General features: G+C 42.2%; 1 protein-coding gene across 7 annotated transcripts in view; it reads right to left on the bottom strand.

Moving 5' to 3' along the window:
* fli1 (Fli-1 proto-oncogene, ETS transcription factor) overlaps nt 1–18,385 on the bottom strand; it is a 30,523-nt gene extending 12,138 nt beyond the window's left edge. Inside the window, exons 1-5 of one of the 7 annotated variants that reach the window (XM_031743589.2) lie at nt 18,201–18,385; nt 16,427–16,513; nt 7,361–7,572; nt 6,472–6,623; nt 5,387–5,590 (exon numbers count right to left, since the gene is read on the bottom strand). In XM_031743589.2, the coding sequence (XP_031599449.1) occupies nt 5,387–5,590; nt 6,472–6,623; nt 7,361–7,572; nt 16,427–16,465 (607 nt within the window). In that variant the 5' untranslated portion in view covers nt 16,466–16,513; nt 18,201–18,385. Of the gene's footprint in view, nt 1–5,386; nt 5,591–6,471; nt 6,627–7,360; nt 7,573–11,822; nt 11,910–11,990; nt 12,146–16,426; nt 16,514–17,851; nt 17,976–18,200 lie in introns of those variants that run through there. The other 6 variants (XM_039597940.1, XM_031743588.2, XM_039597939.1 and 3 more) reach the window with 6 other exon arrangements.
* Between the last annotated feature and the right edge of the window lie 2,011 nt (nt 18,386–20,396).

Raw genomic sequence — 20,396 nt, forward strand, 5'->3', positions numbered from 1 at the left:
AACCCTTTTCCTACTGTGTGCCACATATGTGGTCTGACCCAGACAGGCAAACAGGCAGCATTGCTGAGAAAACCTCAAACCATCCCACAGAGAAATTCGGGACTGCTGCATGGGAGAGAGTGAGAGCGAGTGGAAGGTTGAGTGAGTGACTGAGAGTAAGCTAGAGAAACACCACGGCTGACGGTTTTGGTGGAGAGAGCCTTGGCTGGGCTGCCTATTTATTTGGATGGCCTCTTCCTCTCTTCGAAAACAAACACATCCCGGTAATCTGACAGCACAGTGGGAGGACTGGCCAGTGTTCAAGCTTTGAGACCCTCACTCTCTTGCTCTCCTTTTCCAATCACATCTGCTTCAGACTCTGTGAGATTACATAACACCCGCAAACAGTTTTCTTTTCTCTCCTTCGTATGACTGTTCGGTTTCACGAAAGCGCCGCCTGACGTGCACGTAATATTGATAGATATTTCTAAAGGCTTGTACAGCACCATGTAGGACCTCTGGCAAGCCCCCTGTACTGTTTATTCTGTATAGCTATACGATACCATTGCCTCAACATGTGGTCTGAGCTTTGTCAACAAACTCAGGGTCCCCAGTCACCCTGTTTTAGGCACCTTGCCACATAAAGGGGGGCACATAAGTTTCAGCCATCCCATTTAGTTGTACTGGATAACGCTGCACTGAGAAGACCTGCTGCCTGGCTTCATATTTCATATGAGGCATTTCTGAGTCTTCCACTACAAAGTATTGGAATTGTTTTTTTAACTTATGACCCTCCTTTCAAGATGGCACTGTTTGCAAGTAACTAAAAGAAAAAGAAAACACTCTTCTCATTAAATTACATTTGTGTTGGGCACGGATTGAAGTTCCTGCCCTCACTTCAAGACCGCCTCAAGCTACCAAACCAGTCTGCCAACTGAAGAGTTATACGGGTAAAACAGGTAGTATCAAATGCACAAGTATTGTTGTGCAGGTAAAAGCTTTTTTTATGTGGAGGCTGTTGTGAATTGATGGACTGACAAGTGCCTCTTTTCCATCAACATAGTTCCAGTTCTGGTCCCAGTGCTAATGTGGAGCCAGTTCTGCAGTGATGCCCTTTCAGAGCCACATAGCAAAATGTTAAATGTTTTCCATTAGAAGATAACCATGGTAGATGCAATCTTTGGGTTATATCTGCAAACTGAAATTCTTGCCCATAGCCACTGAAATCAGTGTGTTCAGCTTTGGGCCTAGCAGCATCAGTCCTTTTTGAGTGAAATTATTTGGGACTAGTACTAGATTAGACTTAGACTTAGTGTTGGTGGAAAAGAGGTCGAATTATGTGAAGCTGACACCAAGATTACATCCCATCCTGCCAATGATCCAGAGAATGGTTATAAATGTTCCATTATGTATGAAAGTGAAAGTGTTTATTGGTTAATGGTCAACACTTTTAGACAGACTCCGCTTGAAGGTATTTATAGTCATAAAAAAGGGCCAAAAATAGCTATAACATATCAATCCAACCCGGCCTCCCTCCACACACCTTCACATATCTGATAGTTTGCTGCGTGAAATGGGTGCAAACATCAAATTATCCATTTAGAAACGTTAGAGAGATCTGGATCCAGTGCTCTCATATCTGATTGGACAAGTGAGAGGTGAAATGTTCAGAAATGTTTAATCACTATTCTTAGCTTTAACAATATCCTGACCACAGTTTATATGCTGTTCCTAACTGCAATCATGCAGTTACCAGTCCAAGATATGATGGGAAAAATATAAATCACTTAAAACAATTAGCATTAATGTTAAAAACAGGACTATAAAACAAGGTATGCAGAACTGGCTGACATCAGTATTCGTAACTGGAAACTTACAATTATTATCTACATCTCGCTTCAATTATAGCTAGGCTCATCTCAGTGTTTACATGAATAGCAACTGCTTATTATCCACTTCCACTTATGCTAATGTGATATAGATATAAATTCCTGCGAAGCTAAGTGGCCGAACCCCAGCAGTTGAGTGAGCAGCCGCAGACTGCTCTGTAATGGTGGCTAACAGCAGACAGCAAACGGCAAAAGGCGCAGAGCCAGACTGCTGAGCCCCTCTGCACCAGTGATAATCTGCCAATAGAAAGAACTAATGCAAGGGGAGCTCAATAAAAATGTTGTGAGGGGAGAAACAGGAGAGAGTGAAAGACAGAGAGAGAGAGAGGGAGAGTGTGTGTGTGTGTGAGAGAGAGAGAGTTCTCCAGACCTCCTTTTTCCCTACTCAGCCTGCGAGCCCAGATGTTTATGGTCTGTATAAACTATTGAGGGCTCGAGAATGTCCCCCACTCTCGAGCGAGCAGCAGCAGTGCAGAAGCCCAGACTTATCACTCTCTCTCTCTCCTTCGCTCTTTCGCTCTCTCTCTCTCCTTCTGGACTCCCTCGCTGTAAATCCATCCAGACACACAAGCAACGGCGACAGCTGGGAAACAGAACTATTGCTATTCTCCAATGGCACTCAATCATGACCATCTCGGACCGTTTCCACACTCTTCGCAAAAAAACAAAAAGGAATAGTTCAGCCACCAAATTTTTTTCTTTCTTCTTTTTTTAAATTTCGCACTCCCTTTCTATAACAGCCTTTCTTGCTTACACACACTCCTGTTTTTGTCCTCAAGCAACAACCCTATCTGTCAGTGACATATTTCTTAATCTAACTCCTGCTATTATGTTCCTTCACATGCTTCTTTGGATTGTTCTGTCTCCTCAGTCCCTCCCCTCGTTTTTGAATTCTCCCCCCTCTTCCTCCCTTCTCTCTCCGCCTCGCATCTCTATGTGTCAGAAGATACAGTCTCTCCTTGTCTGAGGTTTGCTGCTCTGCTCCGTTTCCAGCACATGTGGTATCAAACCGACCTACATGGGTGCGATAAAGCAAACAGTCAGCAGTCCCCTCCCTGACAGACTAATTTGAACAAATTCTCAAATTGCGCCCCAAATTGAAAGCACATTGGGGTGTGGGCGGCCATCACTTATGAAAATCTGGATAAGTGACCAACAACGAGGCCAAAATAATGCACGGGCAACTACCCTTGTTACTGTAAGCAGCTGGGAAGCCAGACAGATGTTCAGGTTGTGCCAGCGGTTGCGCCAGTATGGATGTCTGAGCGGTATTTCTGTGTGTGTGACGTGGCAGGAATGTTTTATTATGGTATGGCTGTAGGGTGTGGAAGTGCGTCTCCCGCCCTTCACCAAGTGTACATACAGGGTCTAATGACTCTGAGGAATGTTAATCAGAGGTTCAATAAACAGAACCAATCACACATATGGTGCACACAGATGTGTATGAAATGATTGCAGTATCCCTCTGGACCATCTATTTTTTATTTTTTTTATTTTTTTTTTTTTTTTGGGTGTAGGACGGGAGGTAATAATGAAAAGATTCAGTGAATAAGATCACATGACCTGTAATCACTAATACTTCCAGGGCTTGCTTGAGCCTTTCCCCTTTTCTCTTTGTTTCTCTGCCTCCTGGAAACTAGTCCCAGCTCCAACTCTTGTGAGTGAAAACAGAGGTCTATTTTCTGGACAGGGTTACTCCTAGTCTCTGATTGTGTTTGTTTGTGCTGTGGGGGGAGACGAGAGAAAGCCTTTCATTTCTAAATTATCACCCCGTGAGGGTCGTCATAAAGCCTTGACCCCTTTCCTTTGCTCACAAACTGTTTTCACACTTGAGCTCCGGACAGTATCAAGAGAATCAGGATGCTGTCTGATGTTTTCATACGTGGCACGTGGCAGGAGATGGTCTCACAACTGGAAATAGCCTTTTTGATTTAGACAGCGAGATGGTATAACCATGCGCTAGCTGTAAAATCTGTGCAAGTGCCACATAAGTTGAAAAACTGTGCAATAGGACATGACAGGCGCTTTGCAACAGAAAGCTAGTAAGCTAAAGTGTGTTCAGTGCCTGATCTGCTTTGGATATTTGTATTAAAATTGTAATAGATAGAAAATTTTGTATGTGCAAGGCAGGTACAGTATCAGCACTTAACAAAGCTTGCGTCTTCCGAGAGCTGCCCTAAAACGGGTTACTCAGCTCAGGCAAGGGAGCGTTCATTTCGCTGATTGTTAGGAATTAATACAAAGCAATTTCAGCTGGCAAGTGGAGAGGATTCCCAAGACATCTTTTCTGTCTCCAAAGCACACAAGGTCTATTTTTTTTTTTTTTTTTAAAGAAAGAAAGAGAGAAAAAAGGGGCAAAATCGTGATGCAGCACGCCTAAGCCGTGGCTAAGTCCCGCAGCCATTGGCCATAATGAAAACTGCTCTGCGGAGTGTGCCCAGTGGCGGTCAGACAGATCCACCCGCTGCACCGCTGCACAATGAGGCTGTTATACTCATGACAAGCATCTCTCTCTGCCCAGACGCAGTGCATAGAGAAAACTGTTGACACCCACAAAATACAGTTCCCATTACATCACATTGAGGCCCATCGCAATTTTTTGAGAGTAATGTTAAATTTAGTCAAGCCATCAGTCACTCCACCCAGTGTGCTGCCCGTGATATTCTGCAGCCGCGGCACAAGCAGCTCTAACTATTCTACAGTATCCAAACTTTTTAAAGATGGGGACAGACCGTTCCCTACACGTGCATCAATCGCGCCACTCGCTTGCTAATTTTTATAGCACGCGGCTGATATTTAGCATGCGAACTCGACACCACGCTGCATGTATTCAAACCAGAGCCTCACCAGATGTTACGTTTCATATTAAAATGTCATTTGCATACCGCATCAGAAAATTGGCTTCGCTTCCTCACAGAAACATATGAAGCGGGGATTACGGCGAGATATTCTTCAAAGGTAAGGGGCTCAAATTTAGCTGCCGCCATTGCAAATTGCAGATCAACTTTCTTTTCTTTGCTCTGGACATACAAGCCTAGCGTGATTCCTGAGGCAATGCACCTGGGCTTCATCTTTCTGTGGGCCATGTGGTATAAAAGTGTAGTGGGGGAGGTTGATGATGGTTATCTGGAGAGGGGAAAAGAACCCTTTTGGTTTCTATGCTGTGCTTTAGATGTGTTAGCTATCGTAGAGAAATTAGTTACCGGCAAAGTAATTTCATTCTTTATTTGGTAATGCGAGTATAGTGTGAAGGAAAAAAGGTGTCATCCCTTTTTTTTCTTTCATGTTGGGCAAATAAGGTCATTTTCATTCACACTTTGAATCAACAACTAGAAGAAAAAAACCCCAAATGACTTTCACCCTTTGGCAAACGTGGATGCATGGCATTGCTGACTTTTCACTGTGTTTAATACTTTCTGATTTATTTTTTCTCTTCTGTTTTAAACTGTCAAAGACTTTTTGTTGCACTCCTATATTTGTTCCAGAGACCCGTCAAGTAATTACCAAAGTGTACTTACTTTCCCTGAGATAATTGAGATGAGAGAGAAGCACTTCTGCGTTGTACATGGTGGTGAGCCGTAGAAAGTCATCCTTGCTCATCTTGCAGAGCTCTTTGCCGTCCGTGTTTTGAAACATTGCCGTATCAATCTCTAACAGGCCATACTCCTTGATGGCCCACTCTAGCCACTGGCGCACGTGGTCCTGGGACCACAGTGATGGGTCTGCAGGAAGACAGAAGGAAAGGAGACTGGTTTTACTGACTGTTGTGGGCAGACCTCAGGAAAGACATATCTCTAAGTTAAAGGGAGGAGGAGTAATAAACAAACTGAAGGCATTATCTGTTTTCTTTGTATTATTGCAGGCTCTTTACCTCACAATATAAAGTGCCTTCCGGCAACTGTTGTTGTGATTTAGCTTCATATAATAATGCTGAATTGAACAGACTTCAGTTTAAGTGTGTAGTTTAGACAGGATAGTAAGTATTGCTTTTACTTTATTAAATAAAATGAAAACAGAGCAGATTCCTGGTTCAGTCATCTATCATAGAATAGTATTCATTTTTGAATCTCATCATTAAATTGACCAAACTTTGTGATACCAAAGAAAACTCAGTATTTGCAAATGTTACTTGACCCATGCCTGATACACAGCACAGCCAATTTGGAAACCAAACCACAAACTTGCCACTTTGTGGTTAAGGAGTGGCATCCAAGTGAGCTCCTATTAGGTTAATAGATGAGTGGCCTTTGGCATCAGCTAAACACTAACACTCGAACAGCTTAAAAATGGAAAATTTACCAAGTCTGCATTCAGTTTTAATTAAATAATCTGGATGTTCTCATTTTTTGGCACACTGTTTGGGATTCTGAAACGTACTGAAATGCCTTTTGTTTGGACTCTGAGTGAAAGACAAATTTCTTAAAATAAGTGTTCAAACAAAGGGTATAGTAAAAATGTATATATGTGCTTAGGTTCATTAGATTGTGCCTCAGCATCAGTGACTTTATACCAGAACAGGCAAGTGACTGCCATCTAACAATGGTAATCAATTTTGTTCTTATGTCCTGATTTATTTTTCCTAACTATACACATCTGTTCTTACCTGCAGGTACAATGACTCTCCGTTCATTGGTGGTCATGTTGGGGGGAGGAGCATTCTTCTCATCCATGTAGTTTCCATAGTTCATCTGAGATGTATCATTACCCCCCACCAGCTTATTACATTTACCCACACTGCAGTCCACTGGAGACTCCCTGCTGCACAAACACGCACACACACACACACATGCACACCAAGTAAGTTGTAAAAATATTATCAGCAGATAAATTGGGTGTTGTTGAATTTCCTTTCCAGCCATTGACTTTGGCACGAGATATTCAAGCCCTACGCTCGTCTGAGCCAAGCATATCAAAGATTAGACGCGAAACGTGAAGGTTAGCTGTGGTAAAGAAACTGCCCGCTGAATGACAAACGACAACAGCAGCAGAAGTGTCATACAAATGGGTGACAAATTAGAAGCAAAACCTGAAAATCTGCAATGAGTGTGGATCTGTTTGATCCACATAGCAGCATAATGTGCCATGGTTTGGGTCCACATGTCCCATTAGAGGGAAGGGTCACTGAAAATAAATACAGCGTTTATCTGAGAGATCGTGTTTATCCTACGCCGAAACATTTCTATTATGAAGGGAGGGGTCTCTTCTACGATGACAATAGCCCTGGCCATCTGGAGCAAGGAGTTACTGGATGGTTTGAGGAAATGCACTCACCACATCTCAACACAGTTAAAAACACCTAACAGTGAATATTACTCCATCTTACCAGGTGAACTTGAGAGACTTGGAGAGTGAAAGCCATGCCTAACTGAAACTCATTGTTGTGCCGGTTTTGCTTTTTAATTCATCACCCGCTTGCATGCCTGATAAAAGTGCATAAAAACCCATCTCTACTAAACAATGCATGCCACAGGGTGTGGCTGTCATGTCATTACCTGGATCCGTTCATGTGCTCATATTCTCTTTTGACATTGACCCTCACTGGCTGGTTGATCCACTCCTGTTGTGGAGGTAAGGGGTTGATTTTGTGGGTCTGGCCGTAGTCCTGTGTGCCAGATGCAGTCATATCTGTTTTGGGTAGAGGGGCAGCAGCAGCGTAGGGAGGCTCAAATAAGGACTGGTCTTCACTCACCACTGATAGCGCCTCCTGGAGGTGAAAATAACAAGTCCTTGGTATTTCTTTCAAAACTCTTTAATGCTTGTGAGCTGTAGAGGTGTTATAGCAGGGTTTATTCTTTCTAGCATCCCAATTTTGCACTATACTAAATATCTTTCTCTTCTGGCTTCACATACGTCAAAGCGATTACTTGACATGAACAAATACAACTCAAATTTCTTAGTTGACACTATCCAGAAACTTGTGATGTCAAATTTCGAATCTCTAGTGTATTTTTTGTTTACAGTAATTATGTGCAGTTATGGGTCATATCGCTGTCTGGCATCCTCAGCGGTTTGTGTTTACAGGAGTAGTGGCTGTAGCTTCCTGTTGATGTTACGATGACTTCAATCATGCCCACAGTGGAGTAGGGGAGATGTGAGATAGGATGCCACAGGGCCTTCTGGTGTAGTAACATCAATAATAACAATAATATTAATCAAAACACACGGCCAGCAGCGGTCACCTAGTGGCTCCCATATAAAACGACAAAAAAAAGTCTTCTAACTAACAGTTAACAGCATCCTAATCTAATTTTTCCTTATTCCTGGGGTGCAATTTTTTTTTTCTTATCGCCATCTTTGTAATTTCACTGCACCCTGAAATCCCCCTGTCAGGCCCTGGTGTGGCTGCCCTGTCTGGTGCTGGGCTTCTCCCCACAGCAGAAGACTCAACAGAAGCATTCGGGTCACGGCTCCAGTGACCCCCTCTGCTTTGACTCAGCTGGAGCAATGTAAGTTTATTAAAGAAAACAAACTCTGAAACGCAGGGCCAAGACACTATGCGGTTTCAACATGCTCCTCATGTAATGTCTTGGAAGTAAAGACTGGATTATGGAGTTTGATGGTCACATTTTAACATGCAGATGTCACCGGTTTGTGTCTGACAGGGAGCAGAGAAAGACAACGTCACCAAGTCAGATCTGTGCTCAGAATGTGTATACATGTTAACAGGAATGGAATGAGTTTTATATTAGTTTTTCCATTTATCTTTGTGGAAAAGAATAAAACAAACAAATACAATGAAAGAAAAACAAAACAATAAGACAAAAGTTTAAAGTGAAATCATTACAGCCATATGCCTCTGAGGATCGGGCCTAGGTCTGATGCGCATCTGGATCTGATAGGATGTGATGGCACAGCTTAGACTGAGACGTGTCTAATCCCCAAGGACTGAATTATTTCATTCCAACATGCCAGATATCTGCCTCGGGGGGAAAAAATGCTACTTGATATTCATTGATCAATATTTCCAACATGCAGCCGTTGCATTCTCAAAAATGTTGCTTTTATGAAAGTGAAATCCTCAAGATCTCACATAACTTCACTACTATTCACTTCTAAGGCATTTCATGCGAGTGGAAAGTTTTCACTTGCCCTCATTTCAGTGCACTTTCTTTTTGTAGGACACATTTTTCTTGGTGCAATGGCATAACTACCGTAATATATAAAATGCATGTATGCACATGCATTAAATACAAAAATGGCAAAAAGAGAAAAAAGGTGAGAAGACTCTCTCATCAGCTACAGTTTGAGAGCTTAATAAGGGACCTAATGTGCCAACCTTCTCTAAAACTTCAGTAATAACAATGGGGGTGTCTGTTGTATTGGTGCTTTTCTTATTACTGCAGTGAAAAATGATATGTCACATAAAACTTATCCAATGATCAGAAGAGATGTTTGATAGTGTCTTATAGTCACTGCTGTGGAAAAAAATGTTAACATTTGTATGTGCCATTTAGCACCATCTGTTGCCTCTCTATTGGTTGTGTTTACAGAACTGGATGCAAAACATGGATAAAATCGATTTACAGTGCATGGGTGTGGCAAATAAACCGGAGCTTTACGGGCTTTTCGCAAACTGGACTATATGGTTTTGTGTTTAACGCTGTGATGATTTGGATTAGCAAGCCTCAGTGATGGTGTTCCTTTAAACGCTGAGGAAACGTCAGGTCTACGGGCTATGGCAACTGTAGACCAAACTAGGGATTTTGTAATATACGACTCTTCAGGTTAATGGGTGGATAAAAAAAAAAGAAGAAGAAGAAAAAAAGGAAAAGCTGACCCTCTTAACTGTCTGCCAGAATTAGACTTTCCAGCGATTTTCATCAGAGGATCTGTCATAGTCTGAACACTGGCAGCAAGACACATTATCTGAGCAGAGCACAGCAGCTAGTCTGTGGATGATAAAGTGTAAGGGAGTGAGGCAATGTCTCATTGCAGCCTGATAAAGGGTTTGTTAACTACTGTGACTATTGCACGTTATATTTACAGTGACATATCAGGCTGCACAATTGGAGCAATGATTGGCAAGTGGTGTGTGCCCATCAGGATTGGAGTACTCTTTTTTTGTTTTGTTTTGTTTTAGATAGGAGTACAGCACTCTCGCAGAAGAAGCTGAAAGGATGACAGAACAGAGCCAATTAGCTATGTTTTCTTTCTAGTATCTGAAAGGAACACACACATACTACCAGTGAGAGCTACTACAGGCAGCCGATTACACACTCTTTGTCTGGCTGAAATCGTCCTAAGATAAGTCGAAAAATGTGTTAATCACCAAAGAGGAACTTTTCCTGAAGAATCATAATCACACACACACCTACACACACACACATTTTCAGAAACTTCCTAAAATTTAAACATTTTTGTTAATTAATCCTTTAAAGCCAATTCCCCAAAGCATGCTTTCTGCTTTTTTCACTATAGCTTTTCCGCAGCAACCAGACAAAGGGGGAAAAACATCAAATAAATCATAGCTCAGTTGTGGATCAACACGCACCATTATGACCATTGTGTGAGTGTGACACCTGCTGGGAGCAACCCCTGCTCTGTTTACATCAGCCAAGTCTATCTCCGCAAATGCGTCACTACGTGTCTGGAGCTGGCTGGATACTGCGTGGAATAACTCCACATCCAGACTACACGTGTATCTGTTTGGCGTTCACACACAGCCATCTACCAGGAGCCACCCACGGAGAGGGGGGGGCATTCCTGTCTTTTGTTTAAGGAGGAAGAGGAAACCTGTCAGGAAAAGATTGTGTAGAACAGGAAGCTCTCATGGCTAGAGAGTCCTTCCTTTCTTTAGCGAGCATGAATGCAAGTAGCAGCCAGTCGTTTACACCAAAAGGATTCAATTATGACTGCATTAATTGTAATGCAGCTTCTTGCTTTGTTAGAAAACCCAGGCTTATATAGCCATGTCCTCTTGCAGCCGTGGGGGGGAATTTACTTCAAGTGCGCTACAAAACAATCACAGCGCTGTGAGCGATGAGCGATTTAAGGCTATATGTAGACTGACATTTTTTTTGTCTGGCCAACGTTTACACTCTTCCAAAACTCACACCACACCCAGCCGCCACAAACCAGCTACTTTAAATTTCCGAAAGAAAACAAATCGCATTAGGTTTTCTTGCAACAATAAGAGTGAATACAGATGCTTCATTCTTCCCAGCTCACACTTGTTAACTAAACGCGTTGCAGGGTGAACTTAATAGGGACTTTGCCATTCAACATCTGGTGGCTTCAGCCATAATGCATCTGGAATTTGACTGTTGGGGGGGCCGGTAGCCAGTGGTAATGTAGACCAGCGCTCAACCAGCAGCAGCACCATTTCAAAATAGTTGTGTAACTGCACGAGGAGCAAGCCAAGGTATCGTTGTGAAGGTTTGCGGTTTAAAGTGTCGCAAACGGTGAAGTTACTGTGTGAAGTAACCGTATGACAGCCTTCCTTAGACTTTCACAAAACTCCCTGTCCGGCAGCGGAGGGGATAACAGAAACAACAACCAACAGAAAAACAGGGAGAAAGGTTATTCTTCTTCTTTTGTGGTATATTCTAAGCCGTCAGAGTTTTTAACCTACGACGAGATCTTCGTACCGAGCCGGGCGATGTGCCACACCACTGTTGCGCAGCTCGAGACATCTATCCAGCGGTACGTCCAGTCATGTCTATTGCTCAGCCCCCGCTGCCCAGACTAAACCAAATCGCTGAACACAAGTATTACTTATGAGTACAGGAAAGTACAGTCTACATGGGTTTGTATGAAACAATTCATCGCTCCTTTGTGCCTTTCCAGACGCGCGTAATTGTGCGCTCGGTCCCCCAAATCCAAAGGGTGATCTCTGATTTAGCCTCGAATCCACACCACAGCAGTGCCCTCGCAACCAGTCACATAATATATATATATATATATACAAAAAGCGAGAAGGATACTTTCAAAGAAAGAAGAAGGAAATCGGGTTACCCGCTTTCAGACCGACAGAAAAAAGCCGCTCATCTTTGCCTGACTGGAGATCCCAGCTCGCAGACGACACAGAGGGGTATTTCAAACCATTGCTTAAAAAAAAAGGAGGCGCAACTCCGAAAAAAAGCAGTCTCCCACAAACTCATACACCCCGTTCTCCACCCTTACCTTAATAGTTCCGTCCATTTTGCGCAATTTTCAGCGGACCCGGACGATACCCCAAACATGACACGCTCCTGAATTAATTCCAGTCCCCGGTATGTGGCGGAGAGAAAGAGACACTTTTACCGGATTGAGTTTTTTCTTTCCTCTAAATTTGGGAAGTGAAGTCACCACTGTTGAGAAGGTTGAGAAGGAAGCTGTGTGTCACCGAAAGCCCTGCCTTCAAAAAAGCAGGATACTGTCCCAGAGAGATAAGCAGGGAAAACAATTGAGTGTTCGCTCCGCTGTTATGTTTTTCTGGTCGGAAATATTTACAGGATGGCTGCCTGCGTTGTGCACAGCCATTGCTGTGTAGCCTGCAGTAAAATTGTGTTGTGTGTTTTGCTTTCCCAGTAATGCCACAGATGGTGTGGAAGGGTTTACTGTTTCTCCGGCTTATGAATTATTCCTGCTCATATTTGACTGAGATTTTGTGGAAAGAGGTTTTACTGTCGCCGGACAATCTAAGTTATGCGATTGCATGTTTTAGAGCGCTTTTAGTTGACGCCTACACTTCAGACTCACATTTGGCCACTACCTCCGATTCTCTATAAATCCGCTTATTCTCTCTTTTTTTAAATTTTTTAAAAATGTTTATTGTATACATAGTTAAAGTGATACATTAAATAAACATTGTCTTTGAACCTAGACAGATGTTGGACACATCTGTTTAGGTTCGATGTAGCTCTAAATCAAATAAGGAGAGCAACCTGAACACCTCTGACAGGAATTGTCGCAAACTCCTTTTTTTTTTTCTATGAAGCCTTTGTGGATTGTTTTTTCTCCCTGAGACACCATTAATAAAATCCAAGCATTTAGCTCCAACCGCACTATAATCTAAGGGTCTGGGCTACACGTGTGCGTCTGCTGTTCAGCACAGGGCTAAAAGGATGAAGCTCAGAATGCATCAACATAAACCCACTAAAAAAGGGATTATTATTATTATTCGATATATTTACGTTTTTGTCATTTTAATCATAGCTTTTTAAACTTCAAACTTTCTGTTTTACTCCATGTTTGCCTGAGTCTAAAAAAGAAACCCCAGATCCCCACCCCCACATATTTTTCCTCTTTTTTTACCTCATGAAATTCCTCCTCATCAATTTAAACCCAATTTTCAGGCACATGCTAGACGAGTAACCAGGTCTGAATATGACCAGACCAACAACACTACATTTGGTAATTCTGAGAGACGGGACATATTTACATCCAACTAAACAGGTAACTGACTTTAGAAGCCTTTAAAATGCTCACCTTAACCAAGGTTGCGCAATTGCAGGAGTCTGAGTATAAAATAAAATAAATGAGAGACTTTCTTTACTAAACTGAATGCACCTGGTTACAGTGTAATTAAGATGATAATGATGATTTATATTCTTGTGATTTGAGGGGTGGTTTCGCTTTGAGGAGCGACCTCAGTGTGCACAAAAAAGAAGCTGGGAGCTGCTGCCAGCAAAGACTGGCAGCAGGGCCGGCCTGTCTGCTCTCGGCTTGGGGGTCTGGTGAAGCTGTGGGCCCCCACCCTTGGGACCACCACATCTGGATCCTGCTAAGGGTCAAGGCTTCTCCTGCCTGAGGCCAGTTCAGACTCGTGTAATTAAGGGAGACACCTTGTTTAACTCTTCAGTGACTGGCTGGGGTTGTTTTTTGTTATTCTTATACATTCCAAAGTCTAAGGTTTTCATTTTTTTGTTGTTGGGAGACTGGTGATAAAGGGGGGAAATTAAAGAAGTACTTAAGCTGCGACCTTGAGCTAGTGACTCACTATAAGGTTTTATGATCAGCAATAAAGAAAAGGATCTCTTGAAACACTGCATCCCACCAGTGTGTGATGTGCATCTTTGGATTTAAATCACTTTCCATTAATAAAAATACACTCATCCCGCTGTGGTGTCAAAATAAGTTTAGGTAACATAAATAAACGAAATATCTTTGGAAACAGAGCTGCAAATTTACAGGATATTATCAAATGACGCAAACCCCCCTACTGCTTAAAGAAAAGAAAATATGTGATTTTGGAAGTTAACAACATGTCCTTTTGATTCAAGGCCATAACCTACCTGCCACTCTGATTTATCAAGAAGACTGGGGGTTGGTGGTGGCAGGATCTACATAGATCATAATGAATACTGTGGTAACAAACATTTTGGAAGGCCAATAAACAAATGCAAGTTGGTTTACACAGCGAACCACAGAACATCTGGCTTGACGCTGGAACTAGACAGCCAGACATTTCTTCTTACACCACGAGCCAGTAGCTCCTCTGTCTCTCCGCTGGGGCAACGAGCCAGAGGTGGGCGGACACTATGGTGAGTTTATGTTCTGCAGCTTTTCAATTGTTAGGCCCATCCTTTCTTCTTTAGCTTATAGAAGGATCTGCTGAGATTTGTCTTATGTAAATCTGATTTACAGCCAGTTAATGAGTTCAATTGAGTATTATGGTTTTGATTTGAGCGAAGACAAACAGTCTGTCAAAGGAGTGATATATATATATATGTATATATATGAATTCTTCTTTAACAATTTTAAACACGAGTTCGCTACTCTTTGCCCAGTGGTATGCACCTGGAAATCTCATTTGGCTATTCTTGAAGTGGGAAATACGTAGAGCGGCTACTGAGTGTTGTGAGAAACACAACTGTTCCCAGAGTGTTATTTCAGCGAAGAAATAGTCCCGGTCCATGCGAGTCTGTTGGGGTTGCTGTTCATTAGAATGCAGACTTGTATTCAGATCATTCCTTCTCTGGGGCTAAAAGACAGCTCGAGTCAAAATACTGAGGGCAAAAAGTGGAGTCTGCAGCACATATAAGCACGAACTGTCTGGCCCCTCGCTCTAGGCCATAATTAATTTGAGATTTATTTTTATTGGAGAGTTCCAGTCTCGCCTGGCCTTAACCAAACAAAACCAAATGCTTGGCCGTGGATCCGCTTGAATGGGGAATATTTCTTTTTAAATTTTCTATTGAGGCGTGCCACATTCAGACCAACATCTCTTTGAGTGCGAGTGAGCCAGAGAGTGCTGGACTTGCACGCAAAAAAAAAAAAACACCAAAAAAAAAAACAAGGCACAGACTAACCCTCAACCCAAACAGGAGAATAATAACTGTCATTTAACAAACAATGAGATTAAAGCAAACGTAAGCAACCCGGGCTGTAGCAAACTATAAGAGGCTAGCAAAATTGAAAGTTAACTCCAGATATCAACTTTCCTCCGTCACTGATCTCATATGTCTCACTCCCTCTTATGTATATATATATATATATATATATATATATATATATATATATATATATATATATATATATATATATATATATATATATACATATATATATGTATATAATTTTTAAGGGAGCAGAAAGACTCTTTTAAATGCGTATTTTCTCCTTAAACATTCCCTGCTATTCAATTCTTTCACAACAAATCCGGAATTGTTCTGAGCCCCGAAACGCAGGGTCGCTCAGCAGTGGCACAAACGCCGTGCCTGGATGAAAGGAGCCCTTATTCAAAAGGGAACGGGTCTTCAAAACATTAACAAGAAGCCCGTGGAAAAAATACCTTGATTATGAAGATATTACAGCAGCTTTGCTGCTGCACAATGGCTCATTTTAATGAGGCGCAATCCAGGCAATCAGACCCGTGCAGATTATTATGATGGATTTGGGAGTGAACGTCACGCAGCCACCCAAGTTTGCTTACACTTGTTGACATCTTCTAGTCTTACATACACACACACACGTTGCAATAAAGAGAAACACTTAATGGTTTCAGCCACAGACATGCGGCTGTAGCAGTTGCAGGTAGTCACGCCGAGCCATGTGTGACGTGATGCAGGTTTATGTGAAAACCAGATGTGCGCTGTTTGCTTTATTTACATTTTTAGAACCAAGAGAAAGAGAGACTCAGAGAGAGAGGGAGAGAGAAGTTCGTGACGTCAGACATGTTTATGACCCGTAATAGCAGCATTTTTGGAGGAAAGAGGAAAAAAAAAAGTTCAGTCGAGTTTGGTAAATCACACTGACCACAGATCCACACTTCAGCACTGACTTGACAGTGTAAACATGTAGGCTTTTTCCACGCGAAGAAAAATAAAATGCCCCCCAAAATAACAAAGTGGCTATCAATGGCAACAGGCAGGTACTCAGGCTACAGGTGTCAGACTGAGAAAATGATACAAAAAATAAGGAGCATTTAAAATTAAAATAGGCGCATAAAATCAGCATTAAAAAAGCCTATTTTGGCAACAGGCGGGGGTAGAAACACCGGTTTTAAATACAAATAAAGACAGTGGTTTGCTAAAGGTTTTAACATTCACTATCATTTCACTGTGCGCAGTCTTCAGTGAAAGGACCCCAAATTGTCCCTCCAACATTACCTGATCCAAGAGACGGTGGTGTCTTACCTTGACGTAAGACGACGTGTCAGGGACAGTTTGAAACATGTCTACTTGACAGAGACAGGCCCAAGGGTGCTCAGTGTCCAATGGGCCCTGAGAAAAAGCAAAAGAAGACAAGCAATTATCAAGATTTCTTTCACCATTATTTATTTATTTTATTATTTCTTTTAAACGTTATTTACACTTGCTGAACTGCAAACATCCACAGAGTACCGCGTGTTTTCACGTGTTTTGTGAACTCCGGCGTAGTGCACACATGGGTTACCACTTCCACCATAATAAAGAGAAAGTCAAATTTGCTTAATAGCCCCCGTGCACGTCAGACTCCACGCATAATGGCTGGATTCATTCATAAAGGTCTCATTTTTTTTCACCAGTGGTCAGCGGTATTAGATACGGGTACCTTTTAATTACCGCTGTCCATAGCTGACATTCAGAAACACCATTAGATGGAAATTACACCACTGACCTACTGCTAACATGGATGGATTACTTCATGTCGCCCAATAGGAGTTGGGCAGCAAAAAAAAAAAAAAAAAAAAGGAGGGCCCCATCCCAACCCCCATCACGTTTTCCCCCTAAAGCTTACCACATATTGAAACACTTTTCGCTTTAATAAGTGCAGCTTACAAAGTCTAGGGTGAAAGGGCACTTAGAGGACGGTGTTTTTTAGTCCATTCCCTCCCTCTGCAATTATTAGAAAGGCAACGGCACACGGCACCAGAAATGGCTCTTGTGCTACGTGATAAAGCAAATAAATGTATATGGACTTGCAGGACGCACCATTAAAGCTTAACATATTTTAACAAGGCGTACGGGACATCGTCGTCCTGTTCAGCAGCTATGCTGCGATGTGTCGTGGTTAGAAGCACGCAGTCGTGGCCATATTTTGATAATCAATTTTTTTTCTGCTGTACACGTTTGTATTTTTGATGCTGATCACGAGCCTTTGCCATCTTGTAGAAAACACCTGTTAAAAAAATCCAAGAAAAAAAAAACATGTTTATACCAGAGTCACAGCAACACAAACTCTCTCTATGTGCAGCGCAATTTCGAGTCTCTTTTTCGTGCCTCGTGATAAATTGACCAAGGAAGAGTGCATTATATATGAACGTGCCACGGTTTTAAATCCTTTTATTTTGAAGTTTGGGGGTTTTTTTTCGATTGCTTCGGGCAAAAGCAGAGCTCGCCTCATAAAGTTCCCCAAATGCATCCAATTTCTACGCGGTAAAAAGACCATAGGATACCGCATCTGTAGCCAATTAGGCAGAGGAGGACTGGTGAATAACGGCGTGAACCTTCCTCCGAGACAGCCCCGTGGGCCGGGACCCCTCTAGTGTTACATTTTAAGCATCTTACCTTGCTGTTATCCATCACAAACGAGAGCCAACTGATTTTCGGCTAATACGCATTCCATTTTGTTTTTCTTACCTTCCCCAAAGTTAGACTGTGAAGAAGTGGCTTGACAAAAGATTATCACGCTATTGCTTTACGATATAATTCGACCCTTAAGTGGGAAAATTAAACGTCTGATGCAACGATACGCAAAGATTAACACAACTATTAAGATGTAGCTGCTGCAGTTTCATTTCACTTTTGGAGTCATTCCGAAACGTCCACTCTCGCTGAGGTGCAAACTCTACATCCGTTTACGACGTGACTGGGCATCAATAAAAGCAATAAAACAAGCAGAAATGATTTATTATCCTCCCGCATTCTCACCCACGCTGTGCACAGTTTACACTACTCCGTATTTTGAGGATTATTTTTCCTCACTCACCTGTCGTTGTTGTGCCAGACGCTTGATCTCTCTTTCTTGCTTTCCTTTTTCCGATTGCAGCTAATCACTCCTCCAATTTTAAATAATTAGTCCCGTCCAGGCAAAGCCGTTTTCCGAATGATGATGACAGTGAGTTATTTTGAAAGGGGCAAAAAGGAGCGCCGGCTGTATGAATGGAAAAGTTAGAGAGATTGAAAAGCCGCGACCAATGAGCAGAGAGAGAAAAACCTCCCCTTGCCCGGCGGTGTGAGGCCACTGAACCATGAAATAAGGGAGAAGCAGAGAGAGGGAAAGAGCGTCATAAAGCTGATTTATAAAGCCTGTTTTTGAAAGAAAGTGTCGATATTTTTTTTTTAAGTGCAAAAAAAGATATTTCGAGCAGCTTTATTATTTATCACAACGAGCAGGCAAATATCAGCGGGGATGGCACATTTGGGCAAACTTCAAAAAGAAACCAGAGCCACTTTTTTGTGTTCAACAAACTTGTTGTTACCTGTCCAGAATAAAGTTGTAAACAACGTTCGTTCATGGATGGAATTATAACATAAAGCAATTTATATGACAGATACTGAGCAATCCTAAAAATATTATCCACAAGAAACTGACTTAGTGAGGAAATCTCCCTCTGCCACATAAACAAGCAACCCTCCAGGTATTAATACTGATGCTAATATCAATAATCAATTATCTCTCATGAGTAGCTTTTCCGTTCATGTTCCTCTCTGTCCTCACGGTGACAGTCCCCGCAGGAATAAAACAGCAACACGAGTTCCTTTTCCTGCATCTGACCCCACTCGCTTCACTAAATTCATTTCCTTCACGTTTCTGCCCTCATCTTCGACCCGGAGTCCTCCAAAGGGTGTGGGGGCAATTCACGGTGAGGAAAGTCGCCCAACCATAGCATTTTATAGCCTCATCAAGGTCGCTATTTCACGCAGGGCAACCAAAGTGAAACAGAGAAGTCGGTTGTAACTTGTTGCGTGCGAGAGCCTATAAGATATGCTTAAAATGAGTGTGAAATGTTGGATCTGATGCGGTTTTTTAAAGACCTCTCATACTTTGTAACATACATACTTGTCAGAGCAGAGAGGTGTAATGTCCTCATAGCCTCATAGCCTACTTCTGTGATGGGATTGCTTCAGGCTATAAAACGAGGTCAAGAAAATAAATACATTTGTGTTTTTTTCTGACACATGCCTTTAATGACAGGCGTCCGAAAACAGTCTTAAAACGCTAAAATATGGCCTACCGAGCGCCTTCACTCATTCTTTTACAGTGATGGGGTCATCTGGTAAAAAGGTCGTCTTTCATCACCGGCTAGACCTTCTGTTTGTTGCACCGTTTCCTAATGCAGTGATTAAGAACAACAACGCTGATAATAGTGTTCCCAGCACGAAACAATTGGCGGAAATCCCAACATCCTTTTTACTAAAAAATGGCATTCATGCGCCTGCTTTGTTGCCTTCCTCAGGATACAGCAGAAGACGTTTTCTAACACATTTGAACGGCAGCTATTACATTTTCACAAAAGAAATAGACAAAAAAAAAGAAACAACAAAAACGACAGAGTATATGTGCATCTATATGCTGCACAGTGCAGGGTTTTATTAACATCCAGCTGTCTCACTCCAAAGAAAGCCCAGGCTTTTATTTATTTTGTTCACTCTCAAATCAGCACTGAATGGCTCCCATATTTACTGAAATCTAATTTTTGTGAACAACAGGAAACAGAAGTTGTCATATATTAACACTGGGGGACAGTTTTACACCGATAGTGTTGCGCTATCTTGCACTTTTCACTGTTGTTGTTTTTTTGGGGGGGTTCCCTGAGACTGATAGTAAATGTGCAATGTGGCTCATTATGCCTCCTGCTAATGGTCCAGGCAAACATGCTGGCAGCTTTATGTGTCTTGTTTTAATATTGTTTAGCATCTAAGCCCTAATGTTGCAAACAGAATCTCATTGTGTGCTTAAGCAAGCAGACGTAGCCTCTCTCTGCCGCCGGTGCCGAGCAATCTGCCATCAGCAGTTTTGCCACAAGCAGTCAACTGCTAGTCCTCGCTCTGCACTGGTATGTTAACATTTGAGAGCGCCTCTTCTCTTGGGATTCACAACAGAAACACTTTTATTTGAGATGATGCGGGCAAACCTGCAGACATCTGTGATTGCATCGCTCAGAGTAAATGAAGCTCCTCG

The sequence above is a fragment of the Oreochromis aureus genome, linkage group 14 (assembly GCF_013358895.1).
Source record: "Oreochromis aureus strain Israel breed Guangdong linkage group 14, ZZ_aureus, whole genome shotgun sequence".
In the NCBI taxonomy this organism is placed as follows: domain Eukaryota; kingdom Metazoa; phylum Chordata; class Actinopteri; order Cichliformes; family Cichlidae; genus Oreochromis; species Oreochromis aureus.